Source organism: Gigantopelta aegis, chromosome 7 (genome assembly GCF_016097555.1).
Source record: "Gigantopelta aegis isolate Gae_Host chromosome 7, Gae_host_genome, whole genome shotgun sequence".
Lineage (NCBI taxonomy): Eukaryota > Metazoa > Mollusca > Gastropoda > Neomphalida > Peltospiridae > Gigantopelta > Gigantopelta aegis.
In genome coordinates, this window is record NC_054705.1 from 34,083,556 (window position 1) to 34,104,385 (window position 20,830).

Consider the following 20,830-nt stretch of genomic DNA (forward strand, 5'->3'; position numbering starts at 1 on the left):
TATTTTACAAAATGAAAATTTAGGCTTTTAAAATTATAACATGGAAATAGAATCAATAATTTTAATCCTAACTTAAAAGCTACCCCAAAAAATTGTGATGTCCCTGTTTTGTAAAATTGTGATGTCACTGTTTTGTAAAATTGTGATGTCACTGTTTTGTAAAATTGTGATGTCCCTGTTTTGTAAAATTGTGATGTCCCTGTTTTGTAAAATTGTGATGTCCCTGTTTTGTAAAATTGTGATGTCCCTGTTTTGTAAAATTGTGATGTCCCTGTTTTGTAAAATTATGATGTCCCTGTTTTGTAAAATTGTGATGTCCCTGTTTTGTAAAATTGTGATGTCCCTGTTTTGTAAAATTATGATGTCCCTGTTTTGTAAAATTGTGATGTCCCTGTTTTGTAAAATTATGACAACATATTCACAGAATTCATACTTTAATCCTAACTTCCTCTACAATCTATAAAATTAAAATTATGCTTTCACCAATTAATTTTTTTTATAGAATTAACACTAGTTCTAACCTTCTAACATTTTACAAAACAATAATTATGCATTTACATTTCCATAAAATTAGCATTGATCAGAGAATTAATATTTTAATTCCAATCAACATTCTCTAATTTTTTTTATCTAAGACTATCTGTCAAAATTACCAGATGTTTGACATCCAATGGGCGATGATTAATTAATAAATGTGCTCTAGTGGTGTCGTTAATTTTTTTTTTTTTTTTTTTTACTTTGCATGCATATTCTAAGACACTGAACAATATTAATTTGTATCATTTTCCGGATACCCCCCCCCTCCCCTCCCTCCCCCACATCTCATGGTCTTGCAGGTTAAAATTAGTGTAGGTCCGATAACGGGAAAAACCAACAATATTTTATGTTACACCTTATGTATTTAAAATTTCATAAAATTGTTACCACAGGTTTAGTCACACAGAATTCATGCTTTAATCTCAACAAAGTTAGCTGTCTTCGTTCTCATGTAAGCTATAAAACTCTTGATTAATATGAGAATTGGCAAAATGCGATTATTGGCTATTATTCAATTTATGACAGAACGCTGGTGAATGCAGTCTCTTTTATTAGGTCATCAAGAAATCAGATGGTTTATCAAAGAGCTTATGATGGGGCTGGAAAAGGTCTAATTATTGTGTTTCATGGCAAGTCTGTGTCAAATTAAATCCATTTACAAACCAGTTCATTCTCTATTGATTAACCACAAAGCATTATGTAACATTTATTAAGTTCTTAAAGCCCTAAAATCCAATCTGCAAATAAACGCAGTGGTGTCGTGTTTCAGCCTTGCAGCTGGTAGGTACTGGTTTCGCATCCTTGTACCAGCTTCCATCAGGTCAGGTCAGGTCAGAGGGTTTTATGTGCAAGCTGTTGTAGTGCACGCCTGTCCAGGACCGGAAAGGGTTGGGGTGGGTGGGAGAAGGGACCGCCAGCACTGGTAGTGTAATTTATCACAAGATATATGTGTATATTTCCAATATACCTTCAATATTATGCTCATTAATAAATCCCCCCCCCCACCCCCACCCCGGAAAAAAAGAAGTTTATCAGAATTAATTTGTCATATGATATATGTGTATATTTTCAATATTACGATCATTAATAAATACCCCCACCACCACCCAAACCCCCCCCCCCCAAAAAAACAAAACAACAATTTATCAGAATTAAGCATATCTTTTCCCATAAAGGTCATATGCATTACAAGTGTAATTTATCACATATGTGTATATTTCCAATATACCTTCAATAGTACGATCATTAATAAATGCCCACCCCCGAAAAAAAACAAGCAATTTATTAGAATTAAGCATATCTTTTCCCATAAAGATCATATGTATTATAAGTGTAAATTATTACATGATATAATTATGTGTATATTTCCAATATACCTTCAATATTACGATCATTATTAAATGCCCACCCCTGAAAAAAACCCAATAAAAAAACACCCAATTTATCAGACTTAAGCATATCTTTTCTCATAAAGGTCATATGTATTATAAGTGTAAATTATTACATGATATAATTATGTGTATATTTCCAATATACCTTCAATATTACGATCATTATTAAATGCCCACCCCTGAAAAAAACCCAATAAAAAAACACCCAATTTATCAGACTTAAGCATATCTTTTCTCATAACGGTCATATGTATTATAAGTGTAAATTATTACATGATATAATTATGTGTATATTTCCAATATACCTTCAATATTACGATCATTATTAAATGCCCACCCCTGAAAAAAACCCAATAAAAAAACACCCAATTTATTAGAATTAAGCATATCTTTTCTCATAAAGGTCATATGTATTATAAGTGTAAATTATTACATGATATAATTATGTGTATATTTCCAATATACCTTTAATATTATTATCATTAATAACTGCCCCCCCCCCCACCCCCCACCCCCGAAAAAAAACCACAACAAAAAAAACAATTTATCAGAATTAAGCATATCTTTTCCCCACGAAGGTCATATGCATGATAAGTCCGTGTAATTGTCACTTGTCGCTGCTCTCTAAGTCATCATAAGTTCTCTAATCAGCTCACTGGACTAAAGGATTCATCTCTCCTGCTTTGAGTATAAGCCCGTGACAAAAATCGCTTTTCTCATGAAAACATGATAGCACTGCACATGCAAATGGCAGTTAATGACATGAAATCCATTAGGCAGGTTATGCAATATACTAGGTGAATCTTTTATGAGCCCATCTGTCCACCTCATTACTTATGTGGCCCTGTGTCTACGGACTACAAAACAGGACTACAAAACAGTCTCCGACTACAAAACAGTCTCCAATTAAAAATAGTCTCCGACTACAAAACAGTCTCCGACTACAAAATAGTCTCGGACTACAAAACAGTGTCCGATTAAAAATAGTCTCCGACTACAAAACAGACTACAAAACAGTCTCGGACTACAAAACAGTCTCGGACTACAAAATAGTCTCCGACTACAAAACAGGACTACAAAATAGTCTTTGACTACAAAACAGGACTACAAAATAGTCTCCGACTACAAAACGGTCTCCGACTACAAAACAGGACTACAAAACAGTCTTGGACTACAAAACAGTCTTGGACTACAAAACAGTCTTGGACAACAAAACAGTCTTGGACTACAAAACAGTCTTGGACTACAAAACAGTCTTGGACAACAAAACAGTCTTGGACTACAAAACAGTCTTGGACTACAAAACAGTCTTGGACTACAAAACAGTCTCCGACTGCAAAACAGTCTCTGACTACAAAACAGTCAATCAACTATAAAACAGTCTTGATATATATATAGGAATAACTCTGCATGCAATAGTTATCAACATGGTGTACTTGGGTTGGGGTTGTTTGTTTGTTTGGTTGGGTGTTTGTTTGTTGTTGTTGTTGTTGGGGTTTTTTTCGAGGGGATGTGGGTTGTGGTGTGATGGAGGATCGATCCTAGACTGACCACACATCAAGCGAGCACTTTACTACTGGGCTACATCCCGCCCCCTGCACTGGTTGTAATGAGAAAGAAAAAACCCCCAATCAGTTCAATGTATCCACCAAGGTGGTACAATCCTACTCACACAAGTTACTATTGTCATCCATGGGATTTGATTTGGTGGTATATATATATATATATATATATATATATATATATATATATATATATATATATATATATATATATATATACATATACATATACATATACATATATATACACCTTAAAAGTTCATTTCTGTATTCCCAACATCTTTGCTTTAATTATCAGTTATCAGAAAATGTCCGAGCTTATGAAACATCCATCCTACTCGGGTTAATACATTTCTCTGTTATTATTACAAACAAGGCGCTGTTTTTAATGTCCAGGTATCAAAGTACCTGCACAGTTGCAAGTGTAATAAAGACGTTATGGATGTTAAACAAACTGTGCTGCTAATAACAGTGGCAGAAAAAGAAATAACATGTTTCGTGTTTCTCGTATATTTAGCCTGAAATGACAGGCATACTTAATAGGAATACATACAGTTGACAGAATACACAAATTAACATCTTGTATGCAACCTACAGTTGACAGAATGCTATGTATAATACACACAAATTAACATCTTGTATGCAACCGTAGAAATGACTACAGTGAAACCCCTGTAAACTGGACACCCAAAGGTCCAAGTAAAAAGTCTGGTTAGAAAAGGTGTCCGGTTTAAAGAGGTCATGTTCTGAACTGATATTTTAAAAAAGGACCATAGAAAATTTTCAGTTTTGAGGGCTTTCATGATACAATTAAAGTTTTAAAAAATGTAACACTTTTGTGTAATATTTATTAAAAATTATAATTAACAATTACAAACAAAAACTGTTGAAAAAATTGCACTATTTAATTAAATAGTAAAGATTGAAATTGAAATAGTGGTAATACACTCTTTTTTAATTAAATATATTTTTAAAAATCAGTTTTAAATGTATATATATATATATGCTTATTTTTAACATTTATTAAAAATAAAGAACATCATTTGCAATTACAAACCAAAATTGTTGAAAAACAATTGTGTTCTTTTCAATTAAATATAAAATTTTAAATAGTTGTAATCTTTTTTTACTAAATATTAAAAAAACCAGTTTTATTATATAAATATGGCTATAATTTAAAAGTACAAACAAGAATTGTAAAAAAAAAAAAAAAAACCCAAAATGCCCTGTTTTTTAAATTAAATATTTAAAATATATATAAATATATAAAAATATATAAAAGTTCTCTAGTTAAAAACAAAAATTGTATTTTTTAAATTGCACTTTGTAAAAAATAAAAAAATCATTTTATTTGGTTTAAAATGAAATAAATAATTTTAAAAAGTGACATCATTCAATCAGAACTGAATAAATGATAAAGCAGAAAGAGTGTCATTATATTTAAATAAATGGTAAAAAAGATCAAATTAGTACTGTATATACTCATCTATTAGTCGGTCTAGCCTATAAGTCAATCTCTAATAATAATTTTTAATTGAATAAATCATATAATAGTAGCAGAAAGAGTGTAATTATATTTAAATAAATGGTAAATAATATATTTTTTAGTAAAAATAATATTTTTTTAAATGTACCTCTTAGCACCTGAATTCCAGGTATATCGTATCTGTGAAATTACTTGCATAGTGTCGTCAGTCAACTACTCGCAGACAATCACGATCACAGCCAAAACATCTCTCCCCTATAGTAAAACACGGATCACAGGTGAGTAACCACGGGTCACACCGCCCAGTCAGAGGTCAATCCAACAGGTCAGAGGTCAGATAAATTTGTATGAAAGGGCAGGAGAAGTGTGCCGGAGGTGTGCTATCTGACAGGGCCAGGCCAACCCCTGGGGTTCATGTTTGGGGAGCCCTTTTAGGGCGTGATTATTTTATTTTCTTATAAATAATAAATATTTTTTGGAGATGCAGTCAGTAGTTTAAGCTAAGACAATGGAATGAATGAATGAATGGATGGAAGGATGAATGAATGAATGAATGAATGAATGAATGAATGAATGAATGAATGAATGAATGAATGAATGAATGAATGTTTAACGACACCCCAGCACAAAAATACACATCGACTCTAAGAAAATGGAGCAAAAGGTTAATGAAAAAGTTTTTTAAAAATTAAAAATCGTCGAAACTTTTGTTAGTGAAGTTTAATTATTTTTTGGAATTTCTTTTTTCTTTTTTTGTTCGTGTTTTTTTTGTGTGTTTTTCTTTCCTTCTTTTATATTTTGGTTGTTGGTAGGGGTGTTTATGGGAATTTGTTTTGCTGGGGTGGGGGTTCTATTTTTCTTTTTAGTGGGGGTATGTTTTTTTTATTTTATTTAACAAGCAAAACATTAATTGTTTAAATATTAAAATTCATACTTCAAATTTCTGTTCTTTTTTATACACATTCTATATCCTAACTGTTCTAAATTGGTTTACATAAATGTAGTACTATGTGATAGGAGATTAGAAACAATATTAACAGAATTTCAACAAATAGAACATAATTTTTTATATCATTAAAATCCATGCTATAATTTTCTTCATTTAAAAAATATTTTTTACACCCTAATTGTCTTAAAATTGATAAACTCCAATTTTATTTACTGCATAAAAATGTAAAGTTTTCTACATTGACTAATGTCACTTTTGATGCATGATCGGTCTAGGATCAATTTCCCATCGTTGGGCCCATTGGGCTACTTTTCGTTCCAGCCAGAGCACCATAACTGGTATATCAAAGGCCATGGTATGTGCTATCCTGTCGGTAGGATGGTGCATATAAAAGATTTCTTACTACTAATGGAAAACATGTAGCTGGTTTCCTCTCTAAGACTCTGTCAAAATTACCAAATGTTTGACATCCAATAGCCAATGATTAATGCTCTAGTGGTATTGTTAAACAAAACAAACAAACAAACAAAATAAAAAAAAGAAATCCAGTTTAAGAATTTGTGCACCCAAAGAAGGCCCCATCTGGAGTCTGTTCTAAGTCACTGATAGCCAATCCATGCAAGCGACAAGCCCCCACAGGAGTTGACCCCGCCCATAGAAACCCTGTAATTGATAGATCCTCTGACAAGCCCCATTGGTTTTTTATTGTGGCATTACCTGCAGAAACATCTGCCCTCTGACCTCCATGTAATATGAGTGACACACACACTGATTCAATGGCTCCCATCAAGCACATCCCTGTTTGTACCCCCCTCTATAGGGCCATATGCTTTCCTCAAAGGACATAGAAAAAATAACTCCAGCCGTTTGAAGCTTGTGTTAGCTCAGAGGTTAGGCAGTCAGGTTGAAAGGTACTAGATGAAGAGATGGTGAAAAACAGAAAGAAAAAGAAAAGAGGAGATTATTTTAAATATAAAGCCATTCTGTCAACTTTCAGGCCCATGTGTAAAGTGGGGATTTATTTTAGGGCCTTCTGTAATAGGAGATTTCGGGTCCTATATTGTCCCCGTGTTTTTTTGTTTTGTTTTTTATCAGATCATGCTGGGAAAAGGTCAAGCTTTTTTAAACTGAACATGATGAATATTGGATGTTTGTTCAATGATAGTGCACTTATTATAGGCTTTGGAATTGTCTGGTGTGTGGTGGGTGGGGTGCACTCTAAAGATAATGCATTGCCCCTCCAAGTTGATAATCAAATTAATATACATCTGCACCCCCACCTCCCCACTCCCAGTCGCTGTCAATTTCTTATGCTTATGTAATATACAGAGGGCCATAAGATTAATACACTGTAGTGTTTTTCCTCATTCCATTTAGAGCACCAACATTTATATATAAATACTCTGGTATGTACTGTCTTGTCTATAGATAAATACCTTCACACTCAGAGTAGGTTATGCGAGGGTCATAGGATTAATTCCCCTTTGTGTTTTCTTTACTCTCATTCCATTAAAGTATGATGATTCATATACAAAGGCTGTGGTATGTGCTGTCTTGTTTGTAGATAAATATCTTAATAATCAGAGTGAGTTATGTCATGACAATAGATTTACTTTTTCCCTTTCTAAATCAAGTGTCAGCAGGTACCATGTCACAAACCTAATATTATTCACCGAATAAACAATGTGCTGGGGTCTCATTAAACAAGACTTTTCTTTTTTGTCTGACCGGCCTCGGTGACGTCGTGGTTAGGCCATTGGTCTACAGGCTGGTAGGTACTGGGTTCAGATCCCAGTCGAGGCATGGGATTTTTAATCCAGATACCGACTCCAAACCCTGAGTGAGTGCTCCGCAAGGCTCAATGGGTAGGTGTAAACCACTTGCACCGACCAGTGATCCATAACTGGTTCAACAAAGGCCATGGTTTGTGCTATCCTGCCTGTGGGTAGCGCAAATAAAAGATCCCTTGCTGCTAATCGGAAAGAGTAGCCCATGTAGTGGCGACAGCGGGTTTCCTCTCAAAATCTGTGTGGTCCTTAACCATATGTCTGACGCCATATAACCGTAAATAAAATGTGTTGAGTGCGTCGTTAAATAAAAAAATTCTTCTTTCTTCTTCTTTTTTGTCTATCTAATGAAAAAGACAATCTTTATTTAATACACTACAATTAGAGGACATCTCTAATTAAAGTCTTTTCATTGTGTCATGTCAGGAATTGTCAATTTCAATAAACATGCTTTCGGATACACCCCCCCCCCTCCCTTCCTCCCCCACAACGGCCGATGAATTTTTGTACTGGGGTGTTGTTAAAATTCATGCACTCATCCATACAACACCCATTCATGCATCCATTCATCCATTCAATCATTCATTTATTCATTTGTTCATTCATTCATTCACACACATTCATCCAGCCATCCACACACCTATCCACCCATTCATCCATCCAAGTATGCTTTTGGTTAACACCCAATAGCCAAAACATTTTTGTGCTGAGTGTTGTTAAACATCCATCCATCCATCCATCCATCCATCCATCCATCCATCCATTCATTAATTCATTCACTCATCCATACCACACACATTCATTATCCATATATTAATTAATTAATTCATTCATTCATTCATCCATCTATCCACCCATCCACCCTCCTACCCATCTATCCACCCATCCAATCACCCAACCCCAAAACCCACCCACTCATTTTACATCCATCAATCTACCCATCCATCCATCCATCCATCCATCCATCCATCCATCCCCCCACCTATCCAAAACCCATCCATCCATCCATCCATCCATCCATCCATCCATCCATCCATCCATCCATCCATCCATCCATCCATCCATCCATCCATCCATCCATCCATCCATCCCCCCACCTATCCAAAACCCATCCATCCATCCATCCATCCATCCATCCATCCATCCATTCATCCATCCATCCATCCATCCATCCATCCATCCATCCATCCATCCATCCATCCATCCATCCCCCCACCTATCCAAAACCCATCCATCCATCCATCCATCCATCCATCCATCCATCCATCCATCCATCCATCCATCCATCCATCCCCCCACCTATCCAAAACCCATCCATCCATCCATCCATCCATCCATCCATCCATCCATCCCCCCACCTATCCAAAACCCATCCATCCATCCATCCATCCATCCATCCATCCATCCATCCATCCATCCATCCATCCATCCATTCATCCATCCATCCATCCATCCATCCATCCATCCATCCATCCATCCATCCATCCATCCATCCATCATCCATCCATTCATTCCACCTGTCATTCCTAACTATTAATTTAGTTTTTTCATACATGATTTGTTTGTTTTTTTAACATGCCTCAAGAGCCCAGGGTTAATCTGTGTGAATGACTCGTAACGTCAGTGAATTACTTGTAACGTCAACGTACAGGCGACATCAAGCTGTTTTGACAAGCGCTTGTTGTCACTATCAAAGCGGTCTTCATTCCATCCTCGTTGACATCCAGTAAAACTGATACCGATCTGACAGGGCAAAAAAATATAATAATTTTCTGCTTAAGAGGTTTTTTTCGAGCTCAGTAAAAGGATTGAGTGTGCCATGTTATCGCATTGTGAATGGCACGCGACACTCAATCACACATTGTATGAGAGAAGATGGCTATCGCTTTAATCACCTCCGCAGAAAACAATTATGAGAGGGTTGGACTTGTGGTTTAAAAAAAATTATAAAAAAAGAAAAAAGAAATTATAAAAAAAAGAATTTGTTTTTTTTTAGAAAAATAAGAAGGTACTTCTTATTTTGTAATGCAATCATACCAAGGTGCATAAACAGTGTATGCATGTGTTGTGTGGTGAGGGGTGGGTGTGTGTGGAGGGGTGGGGATGGGTGGGGGTGGGGAAGGGTGGTTGGAGGGGTGGGAGGGATGGGTGGGGAGGGGGTGCAGATGGGTGGGGAGGGGTGGTGGTTGGAGGGGTGGGGTGGGGGTTGGAGGGGTGGGGGAGGTGGTGTGGATGGGCATGTTCAGAGGTGTAAATGAACCCCATTTTATCTTATTTTTTAAAAATATTTTTAATTTTGTATTTATTTTATTTTATTTTATTTTAATTTTATTTCTTTTATGGTGCTAGTCCTGAGGCCGGAATCTAACTCAATTTCAAGAGTGCTTCGATGGTGTATTTGGGTTATTGGATCAAACCCCCTTGGTGGACCAATTCTCTGAATGGATTTTTTTTTCCCATTCCAACCAGTGACCCACAACTAGTCAATCAAATACAATGAAAAAGTTCATATAAAATATCCTTTGCTGCTTTTGTTGTAGGTTTTATCAAGACTAAATCAAATGTTTGACATCCAAAAGCCTATATTTAATAAATCAATATGCTCTATTGTGTGTTTAAAAAAAAAAAAAAAAAAAAAAATTTTTTTTAAAATAATACAAAATATTTTTGTTTTTAAAAAATTAATAACAAATGGCCATTATAAACAAGCTGAAGTATGACGGTATGATGTACATGATAAATTACATTAAAAAATATAACCATATAGGAGTTGGGGTGGGTAGAAAAAAAAGGGGTTCGTGATACATTTTTCCCTATAGCAAATTTCAGGGTTTCTGCCAGAGGATAAAATGGGTATGGCACCATACCCAAATGTTTTTGAAGATATATTTTTTTTTTCAAGTTAACCTTTTGACAAAATGAATTACTCTTATCATTACTGTGTGATTTTTCTAACCCTAAACCTTAAACTTAAAACTTTTTTTTTTTCGAGTGGGGGGGGGAGAGTGTTGACTGTTGACTGGTTGCATTCAATTCCATAGCGCCATACCAAAATGCCAGAAACACTGGCAATGGATCAAAAATAATTGTATTTCAAACTAAATCCAGCAGACACTAACATTCTTTCTTTCTTTCTTTCTTCATTGTTTCTTTCTTTCATTCTTTCTTTCTTTCTTTTTTTCATTATTTCTTTCTTTCATTCGTTCATTCATTCGTTCGTTCGTTCGTTCGTTCGTTCGTTCTTTCGTTCGTTCGTTCTTTCGTTCTTTCTTTCTTTCATTCTTTCTTTCTTTCTTTCTTTCGAGAAAATATTAACTGAATTACAACAAACAGCCTTATATGCAATTAACTGAATAACACAATGATATTTTAATGGTTGTAATTTTAAAAATACCTCTGGCTAAGAAAGAAAAAGAAAAAAAAAAATTAAAAAGAAAAACCAACAATGGAGAAAGTTATACTTTTAGCAGTAAAACAGTGTCTTAAGCAGCAATTATCCAATTTTTAAATAAGAAAGACAGACCTGTGCCCAAGGCGGTAATTAACAAAAGCCTAATGTGTTTGCCATCTGTGATGGGTCATAGAAATCATGCTACATTACTGCCCTCTGGTGTCACCGTGACATAAAAAAGAAGAAGTGTAAATAGATTTTGAGGAGGGGTGTCTGGTCCTTATGGATATACAGACAAGTTAATGTTCATTCATCCATCCATCTGTCTGTTCATCTGTCCATCATTCCATCCATCCATTTATCTGCCTGTCTTTCTATCCATCCATCCATCCATCTGTCCGTCCATCCATCACTCTATCCACCAACCCAAAACCCAAACCCCCCCACCCACCAACATACCCGTCCATGCATCCATCCGTCCATCCATCCATCTGTCCATCCATCCATCCATCCGTCCATCCATCTGTCCATCCATCTGTCCGTCCATCTGTCCATCCATCCATCCATCCATCTGCCCATCCATATGTCTGTCCATCCATCCATCTGTCCATCCATCCACCCATCTGTCCAACCATCCATCCATCCATCCACCCATCTGTCCATCCATCCATCCATCCATCCATCCGTCCATCCACCCATCTGTCCATCCATCCATCCATCCATCCACCCATCTGTCCATCAATCCATCCATCCATCCACCCATCTGTCCATCCATCCATCCATCCATCCATCTGTCCATCCATCCGTCCATCCATCTGTCCATCCATCTGTCTGTCCATACATCCATCCATCCATCTGTCCATCCATCCACCCATCTGTCCAACCATCCATCAATCCATCCATCCACCCATCTGTCCATCCATCCATCCATCAGACTTTCCATAAAGCACTCGCCTGATGCACGGTCAGTGTGGGATCAATCCCCATCAGTGGGCCCATTGGGCTATTTCTCGTTCCAACCAGTGCACCAGGACTGGTAAATCAAAACACATGGTATGTGCTATCCTTTCTATGGAATGGTGCATATAAAAGATCCCTTGTTACTACTAAAACAAATGTAGCGGGTTTCCTCTCTAAGACTAGTAGCCAGTGATTAATAAAACAAATGTAGCAGGTTTCCTCTCTAAGACTATCGGTCAGAATTACTAAATAAATGACGTCCAATAGCCAATGATTAATAAATCAATGTACTCTAATGGTGTCATTAAACAAGACTAATTTTAACTTCAGCTTTCTTTTTGGTTGAAATGGTGAAAAATGTTCAGTCATTAAATAAAATATCCTACAATACTGCCAACAACACAGCCAATTCAGAGATGCTCACTGGCGAAATACACAGAAGAAAAACTTTATGGAGACCAGGAATCCCTCCGTGTCACTGTGAGATTCATCCTGGCAGCAAACATCTCCCTGTGATATCATTACAAGAAGGAACGAGAAGAAGAAGAAGAAATGAAATATTTCTTTCTTTCTAGTTTGGATGGGTGGATGTTGAGTGCCTTGTTACTTAAAACATATTTTTCTTTCTATCTTCTTTCTGGTTGGGATAGGGGAAGGGAATGCATTGAGTGTGATGTGATGTTAATTAAAACATTTCTTTCTTTCTTTGTTCTTATTGGTTGAGATGGATAAAAAGTGTTGAGTGTGTCATTAATTAAAACATTTCTTCTTCTTTTTGGGGGGTGAGGGTGGGGAGGGTGGGTGGTTGGGATAGTGTTCTTTCTTTGTTGTGGTTGGAATGGGTGGGGGGGAGAGAGACAAGTCTGTTGAGGGAAATGGATCCTGGTACCCTTCACACCTCAAGCGAGTGCTCTACCAAGAAGTTAATCATCCTGCTCCAAAATAAAACTGGCAACGAAACACGAACCCAGTAAGAATCATATTTCATTAAATCAACTTTTGAATAGCATGCTACCTTCCAAACCACTAATCCCATTTCTCAAAAGTTTAACTAATTAATTATCCATGTAAGGTCAAAAGGTTGAAACATGCAAATTGATTTTTGTGCTGAATTCCAAGCAGGCCAGATCTGGACATTACGAAGGAATCTGTCCTAATGCAAGGAGATGTTGTTTAATTGGAACTTAAAGTCATCCACAATTTATGGCCCTGACAAATGACGGAAGCCATATGGGTGAAAATCAAGAATTTTGGAGTCTGTTTGATAAGACAACTGTGTCTGGTTTTGGAGATCTGTGTAAGTGGTGGTGGGTCACAAAGAAGATTTACATGTTTCCTCACATCCCTACATACTTATTAACCTTGGAAATACTACCGTCCTGTCAGCATATTTAAATTAAAAGCAGTGATGGTTTACCGGTAAGACAATTTACAACCACAAATACAACATATCAGAAATTCTATTTTCTATTCTATGTTGATAAATAAAAAAATATCCTTCTTAAAAAAAAAAAAAAATCAACCCTACATACTTATTAACCTTGGAAAATACTACCGTTCTGTCGACATATCAAAATTAAAAGCAGTGTTGTTTTACCAGTAAGACACATATCAGAAATTCTGTTTCATGTTGATGAATAAAAAAAAATATCCTTCTTAAAAAATTAATAATCATCCATACATACTTATTAACCTTCAAAATACTACCGTCCTGTCAGCATATCAAAATTAAAAGCAGTGATGATTTACCAGTAAGACACACCAGAAATTCTATTTTATGTTGATGAATTAAAAAAATATCTTTCTCCAAAAAAACTAAACAAAAAACAAACAAATCCCTACATACTTATTAACTTTCGAAATACTACCATCCTGTCAGCATATTCAACTTAAAAACAGTGATTTTTTACCGGTAAGACAATTTACAACTACAAATACAACATATGAAATATTCTATTTTCTGTTGATAAATAAAAAAAAATATCCTTCTTTAAAAATTAATAATCATCCCTACATATGTATTAACCTTCGAAATACTACTATCCTGTGAACATATCAAAATTAAAAGCAGTGATGGTTTATCGGTAAGACAATTTACAACCACAAATACAACATATCAGAAATTCTATTTTCTATTCTATGTTGATAAATAAAAAAATATCCTTCTTAAAAAAAACACAAAATAAAACTGTTCCCTCAAAATCTCCAAAACAATCCATTAAAAAGAAAACCACACGAAGAAACCCACACATTTTCGTTGAAATAATGCTGTACAAATGAATTGATGCTTACAACAGAAATAAAGCCGAGGGTCGAAATTGGACCAGTTTTTGCCAGTTAACATCATCACGGGCCAGAAGATATTTTTGTCTTACTGGATTTGTTTAACCAGCAATTATTTGGCATTCATACTTTATGAGAGGGTGGGACGTATCCCAGTTGTAAAGCGCTCACTTGCTGTGCAGTCGGTCTGGGATCAATCCCTGTCGGTGGGCCTATTGGACTATTTCTTCTTTCAGCCAATGCACCACGACTGGTATATCAAAGATCATGGTTTGTGCCATCCTTGTCTGTGGGATGGTGCATATAAAAGATCCCTTGCTGCTAATGTAAAAATGTAGCGGGATTCCTGTCTAAGACTATATGTCAAAATTACAAAATGTTTGACATCAAATAGCCTAGTAGCCTGTGATTAATAAATCAATGTGCTCTAGTGGTGTTATTAAACAAAACAAACTTTTTGGATTTGTTGGACTGGTAATTATTTTTGCATTGATACTTTATGATCATGTTTGGACGGGTAAGTTTTGTTTTGGTCTGGTAGAATTTGTACCTTAGTGGACCAAATGTCTGGCAGGAATTTCGCTCAATTTCGACCCCTGTAAGATAAATGAATTTAAAAAAAAAAAAAAATGAATGTCTGTGTTTCTTTTGTCATTCATTCTACGTTGTTCCAACAAAAATGTGGTTAAACCAAAGTTCTGCGACAGCTTGTGTTGACACATAATTATATTCAGACTAACAACAGGATACATCCAAAATTAAATATTAAAATCAATACTGCAGGTTGGTCTCATCAAGCTGTTTTGGGAAACAAAAGCTCTGTTTCCTGTCTTTGAAAGATTTGTGGTTCTGGTATGACATCAAAACTTAATTTTAAAAAAAAGAAGAAGATTCCCCCCCCCCCCCCCCCCCGTGTAGAAAATGTAAGGACAACTATAAAAAAAAATTGGTTTCTGTTCCAATGACTCAGCAATGCTCTTTTTTTTTTAAATGTTTGGGGGTGGGGTGTAATTTTTTTTTTTTTTTAAAGCATAAATTGCACAGAAAAAATTTAAAGCATAAATTGCACAGAAAGGGTGGGTATATTTATAGTCTGTCCTACAGGCAACACCATTTTTTATTTTTGAGCTGATTGGACACAAAAATATTTGTTTTTGGGGTGGGTTTTTTTTTTTTTTTTGGGGGGGGGGGGTGTTATTTCCAAAACACTTTTACTTTTCTTCTTATGTCAAACAAAAATGAAATTATTTACAAAAAAAGATTTTTGAAGGAGGATGGGACAGACAATAGTTCTTTTTATGTCCTCATCTCTCTTCTCAATGGCCATGGTGGCCCCTCATCTGCCTTGGTCCCCTAAATGATTTTCTTCACATTTTCCATACAGCCAAGGCAACATTTATTACTTTGAAGGAAGGAAGAATTTTTTTTATTTAATGACGCACTCAACACATTTTATTTACGGTTATATGCCATCATACATATGGTTAAGGACCACACAGATATTGAGAGAGGAAACCCGCTGTCACCACTTCGTGGTCTACTCTTTTCGATTAGCAGCAAGGGATCTTTTATATGCACCATACAACAGACAGGATAGCACATACCACAGCTTTTGATATACCAGTCATGGTGCACTGACTGGAATGAGAAATAGCCCAATGGAGCCACCGACGGGGATCGACCCTAAACTGACCGCGCATCAAATGAGCGCTTTACCACTGGGCTACATCCCGCCCTTTTATGACTGAATTTGCCCCTGAAATGACCTTATTTGGACCCACAGTGTCATGGTGCATCACACTCATTGCACGACTGGTATATCAAAGGCTATGGTATGTGCTATCCTGTCTGTGAGATGGTGCATATAAAAGATCCCTTGCTACTAATGGAAAAAATGTCCAATAGCTGATCATTAGTAAATCAGTGTGCTCTAGTGGTGTTGCTAAACAAAATAAACCATTTGAGGTGGTGCAGCATTATTTCAGGTATAGATGGCGCTGTTGTAGCTATCGCAGAAAAATAAAAAACTACAACCCCACCCCCCACCCCAGCAATATATGTTTTTTTGGCCCAAGAATAAAAACTATAAAGTACTGTCAATGGTTATGCTCGTCTTCCATGAATATATAAAACCCAATGCTGCTAATCTTGTCTACTTATAAATATTAAAACCAATGAATTACCAGATGTCAATCCAATATCAGATGATTAATTAATTAATTAACATGCTCTAGTGGTGTCATTAAACAAAACAAACAAACAAATAAAACTGACAAAGACAACTTTAACTTTAAACAGACATACCTTTCTTTGTTAATAGCTATTCATGCAACAACGAAAAATGATTTTCTCTGTTTTTCCCCCATTGCTGTTTATTCCTGTTTGGTTACTCATTCCAGTTTAGTTGTTTTGTACAGAAAGACTTTCCCCAAGGTCAGAGTAAAACACAAAACAATATTTATTGCTTATTTATCAGATTTAGGATGTAACATCAGGCATGTATTTTTCTATTTCCAACACTCCCAACAACATCTGCTGTGCATGTATATCTTCCACTGTCTACTAAACTAAATATTATTTACACATCTGACACCAGACAATTTGGAATCCGGACAAGCCCATTTAATCCCAGATTTATCAGATAGTTTCGCCATTAATTTTTTTTTTCATTCATAAACTTCTGTACATGTTACCTACTACATGTGTATATATACATAGAGGTTATTACCAGAGTGTTTTTCAGTATCGTCAATATCATATATTAGGAATAAAAATAATATATGATATTGACGATACCGAAATACACGAGGGTAATAATCTCTTTATCATATAAGCTCAAGCTTAATACAACGTGTTTTTATAAACTGTACATGCAACTTTAATTCCAGTCCGCTATTACTTGATATTCAAATGACGTAAGAATATGTGGCACGGTGCACGGTGTATTTTTTAATGGAAATGACGTCAAACTCGAAAGACGTCATTTTGGATGTCCTTACATCAAAATAAAGTTATGCCTAACATTTTTTGTTTTCTGAATGCTGGACAGCTTTCAGTGTCAAATTGCCATTGAAATGTTTTTATTTGATGACTATGAATGCATACGTCAATCATGGAGTGTCACCCAAGTACGTTTGCTTAAATGTCAATAAACCTAGTGCCGAGACCTCGACTAATTTACATCTAATTTGCAAAGTGATCAAATTCTTAAAGTATATGATCTGAAAAATATCACATACTTTGATTGCACAGAAAATGTAAGATATTATATGATATATATATATATATATACACATACAATGTGTGTTGTTACTGAATGTGGTACATGAGTTTGTTTGTGTGAGAAGGTGGTCAGTGCTGGGAGTTGGGAGATGGTAGCTGGTAGCTGGAAGGTGGGTGGTTGGGAGTTGGGAGATGGTAGCTGGTAGCTGGAAGGTGGGTGGTTGGGAGTTGGGAGATGGTAGCTGGTAGCTGGAAGGTGGGTGGTTGGGAGTTGGGAGATGGTAGCTGGTAGCTGGGAGGTGGGTGGTTGGGAGTTGGAAGATGGTAGCTGGTAGTTGGGAGGTGGGTGGTTGGGAGTTGGGAGATGGTAGCTGGTAGCTGGAAGGTGGGTGGTTGGGAGTTGGGAGATGGTAGCTGGTAGCTGGGAGGTGGGTGGTTGTGAGTTGGGAGATGGTAGCTGGTAGCTGGGAGGTGGGTGGTTGGGAGTTGGAAGATGGTAGCTGGTAGTTGGGAGGTGGGTGGTTGGGAGTTGGGAGATGGTAGCTGGTAGATGGGAGGTGGGTGGTTGGGAGTTGGGAGATGGTAGCTGGTAGCTGGGAGGTGGGTGGTTGTGAGTTTGGAGATGGTAGCTGGTAGCTGGGAGGTGGGTGGTTGGGAGTTGGAAGATGGTAGCTGGTAGCTGGGAGGTGGATGGTTGGGAGTTGGGAGATGGTAGCTGGTAGCTGGTAGCTGGGAGGTGGTTGGCACTGGGAGTTAGGAGATGGTAGCTGGTAGCTGGGAGGTGGGTGGTTGAGAGTTGGAAGATGGTAGCTGTTAGCTGGGAGGTTGGGAGTTAGAAGATGGTAGCTGGGAGGTGGGTGGTTGGGAGTTGGAAGATGGTAGCTGGGAGGTGGGTGGTTGGGAGTTAGAAGATGGTAGCTGGGAGGTGGGTGGTTGGGAGTTGGAAGATGGTAGCTGGTAGTTGGGAGGTGGGTGGTTGGGAGTTGGAAGATGGTAGCTGGTAGTTGGGAGGTGGGTGGTTGGTACTGGGAGTTAGGAAATGGTAGCTGGTAGCTGGGAGGTGGGTGGTTGGGAGTTGGAAGATGGTAGCTGTTAGCTGGGAGGTTGGGAGTTAGAAGATGGTAGCTGGGAGGTGGGTGGTTGGGAGTTGGCAGATGGTAGCTGGTAGCTGGTAGCTGGGAGGTGGGTGGTTGGGAGTTGGAAGATGGTAGCTGGTAGGTGGGAGGTGGGTGGTTGGCGCTGGGAGTTTGGAGATGGTAGCTGGGAGGTGGGTGGTTGGGAGTTGGGAAATGGTAGCTGGTAGCTGGTAGCTGAGAGGTGGGTGGTTGGGAGTTGGAAGATGGTAGCTGGTAGCTGGGAGGTGGGTGGTTGGGAGTTGGAAGATGGTAGCTGGTAGCTGGGAGGTGGGTGGTTGGGAGTTGGGAGTTGGAAGATAGTAGCTGGTAGGTGGGAGGTGGGTGGTTGGGAGTTGATGGTAGCTGGTAGCTGGGAGGTGGGTGGTTGGGAGTTGGAAGATGGTAGCTGGTAGGTGGGAGGTGGTTGGCACTGGGAGTTGGGAGTTGGGAGATGGTAGCTGGGAGGTGGGTGGTTGGGTGTTGGAAGATGGTAGCTGGTAGCTGGGTGGTTGGGAGTTGGGAGCTGGTAGCTGGTAGCTGGGAGGTGGGTGGTTGGGAGTTGGAAGATGGTAGCTGGAAGCTTGGAGGTGGTTGGCACTGGGAGTTGGAAGATGGTAGCTGGTAGCTGGGAGGTGGGTGTCTGGGAGTTGGAAGATGGTAGCTGGTAGCTGAGAGGTGGGTGGTTGGGAGTTGGGAGATGGTAGCTGGTAGCTGGGAGGTGGGTGGTTGGGAGTTGGGAGATGGTAGCTGGTAGCTGGGAGGTGGGTGGTTGGGAGTTGGGAGATGGTAGCTGGTAGCTTGGAGGTGGTTGGCACTGGGAGTTGGGAGATGGTAGCTGGTAGCTGGAAGGTGGGTGGTTGGGAGTTGGAAGATGGTAGATGGTAGCTGGGAGACGGGTGGTTGGGAGTTGGGAGTTGGAAGATGGTAGCTGGTAGCTGGGAGGTGGGTGGTTGGGAGTTGGGAGATGGTAGCTGCATCTTAATGCTTCTGACCCAATATCTGGGATTTGTGGAAGCATGGAATCCTCCTAGATTCACAGCCCATAACTCATAAATAACAGAAAGATAGAAATAAAAAAACTATAGAAAAACTGAATGTTATTCCATATTTGGTGATCACTTTCAAATACAGTTGAATCCTGTTGGCTCGAACGCTGTCAGTGCTCGAGAAAGTGTTCGCCCCATCGGGTAGTTTGACCTAACCAATCGGTCAACAACGTGTAGGTGTAACTCGGGACTTTGTTTTTGGTTCGAGAGTTGCGGTATATTCAACCCTTCGAGTTCGACCCAGTGAGATTCTATTGTATTCTTTCTTCTTTCTTTTTTAAAAAAAGAAAGAAAAAAAGAAGGTATTTGTACTTTGATCAGTTCACCAACAACATGATTGCCTGCAATTCACACTGTTAAATGACAGACCATATAACTATATACACGTTTCTTCATTTTCAAAAGCGTGTCATAAACAAATTATCACAACTGAAAGGTTACATCTTCTGTTTTCACGTGGAACCTGTTTATAGATTATGGTCAGTTTTCTTCAATCCAGACCTTGGGATGTGATACTCATCTATAATATACTGATGGAAAGAAATAAAGGATCACACAGATAGCAACAAGAAATAATGACTGCATCAAAAATCAATTCATATTGTCAGAAGTTGACAGGGAACATATAGGCAGATCTTTCAACACTACTGTCATTCAATCCAACAATACAACTTGGTGTGAAATACAGACATTACTACGCTAGTAGTGAATTAAATTTGGTATACAATTCGATGTGTTCCCTTATTTCTTTCCATCAGTATATAATGTGCAAGGCATTTTCAACAGTTTTTTATCATTCTGACCACTTCTCCTCTTTTCAATCTGCACTGCCGACAGCCTTCTTTGTACTTACCCAATACCGTATTTCAGAAGGATCTTTTTGTGCTTGGATCCAGTCATTAATAATCATACATTATGCTATATATTGTATACATAAATGAATTCAATAAATACAATGATACTGGAGGCTGCCATCTGTGTTACTTAACACAGAAATGGCTATATACATGGCAGCCGTGTATATAACCTAAGCTAATGATATGTGCCTATCTACACAGTGGGAACATTTTTTTTTTTAAACCAGGGAATATTTTTTTTTTT

General features: G+C 37.6%; 1 protein-coding gene across 1 annotated transcript; it reads right to left on the reverse strand.

Moving 5' to 3' along the window:
* Positions 1-14,102: 14,102 nt before the first annotated feature.
* LOC121378036 (extensin-like) lies at positions 14,103-20,629 on the reverse strand. The gene is made up of 3 exons (XM_041506133.1): positions 20,590-20,629; positions 17,660-19,618; positions 14,103-14,107 (listed from the first exon to the last, which is right to left on the reverse strand). The coding sequence occupies exons 1-3, from the start codon at positions 20,627-20,629 to the stop codon at positions 14,103-14,105; spliced, it is 2,004 nt and encodes a 667-aa protein (XP_041362067.1).
* Positions 20,630-20,830: the final 201 nt, after the last annotated feature.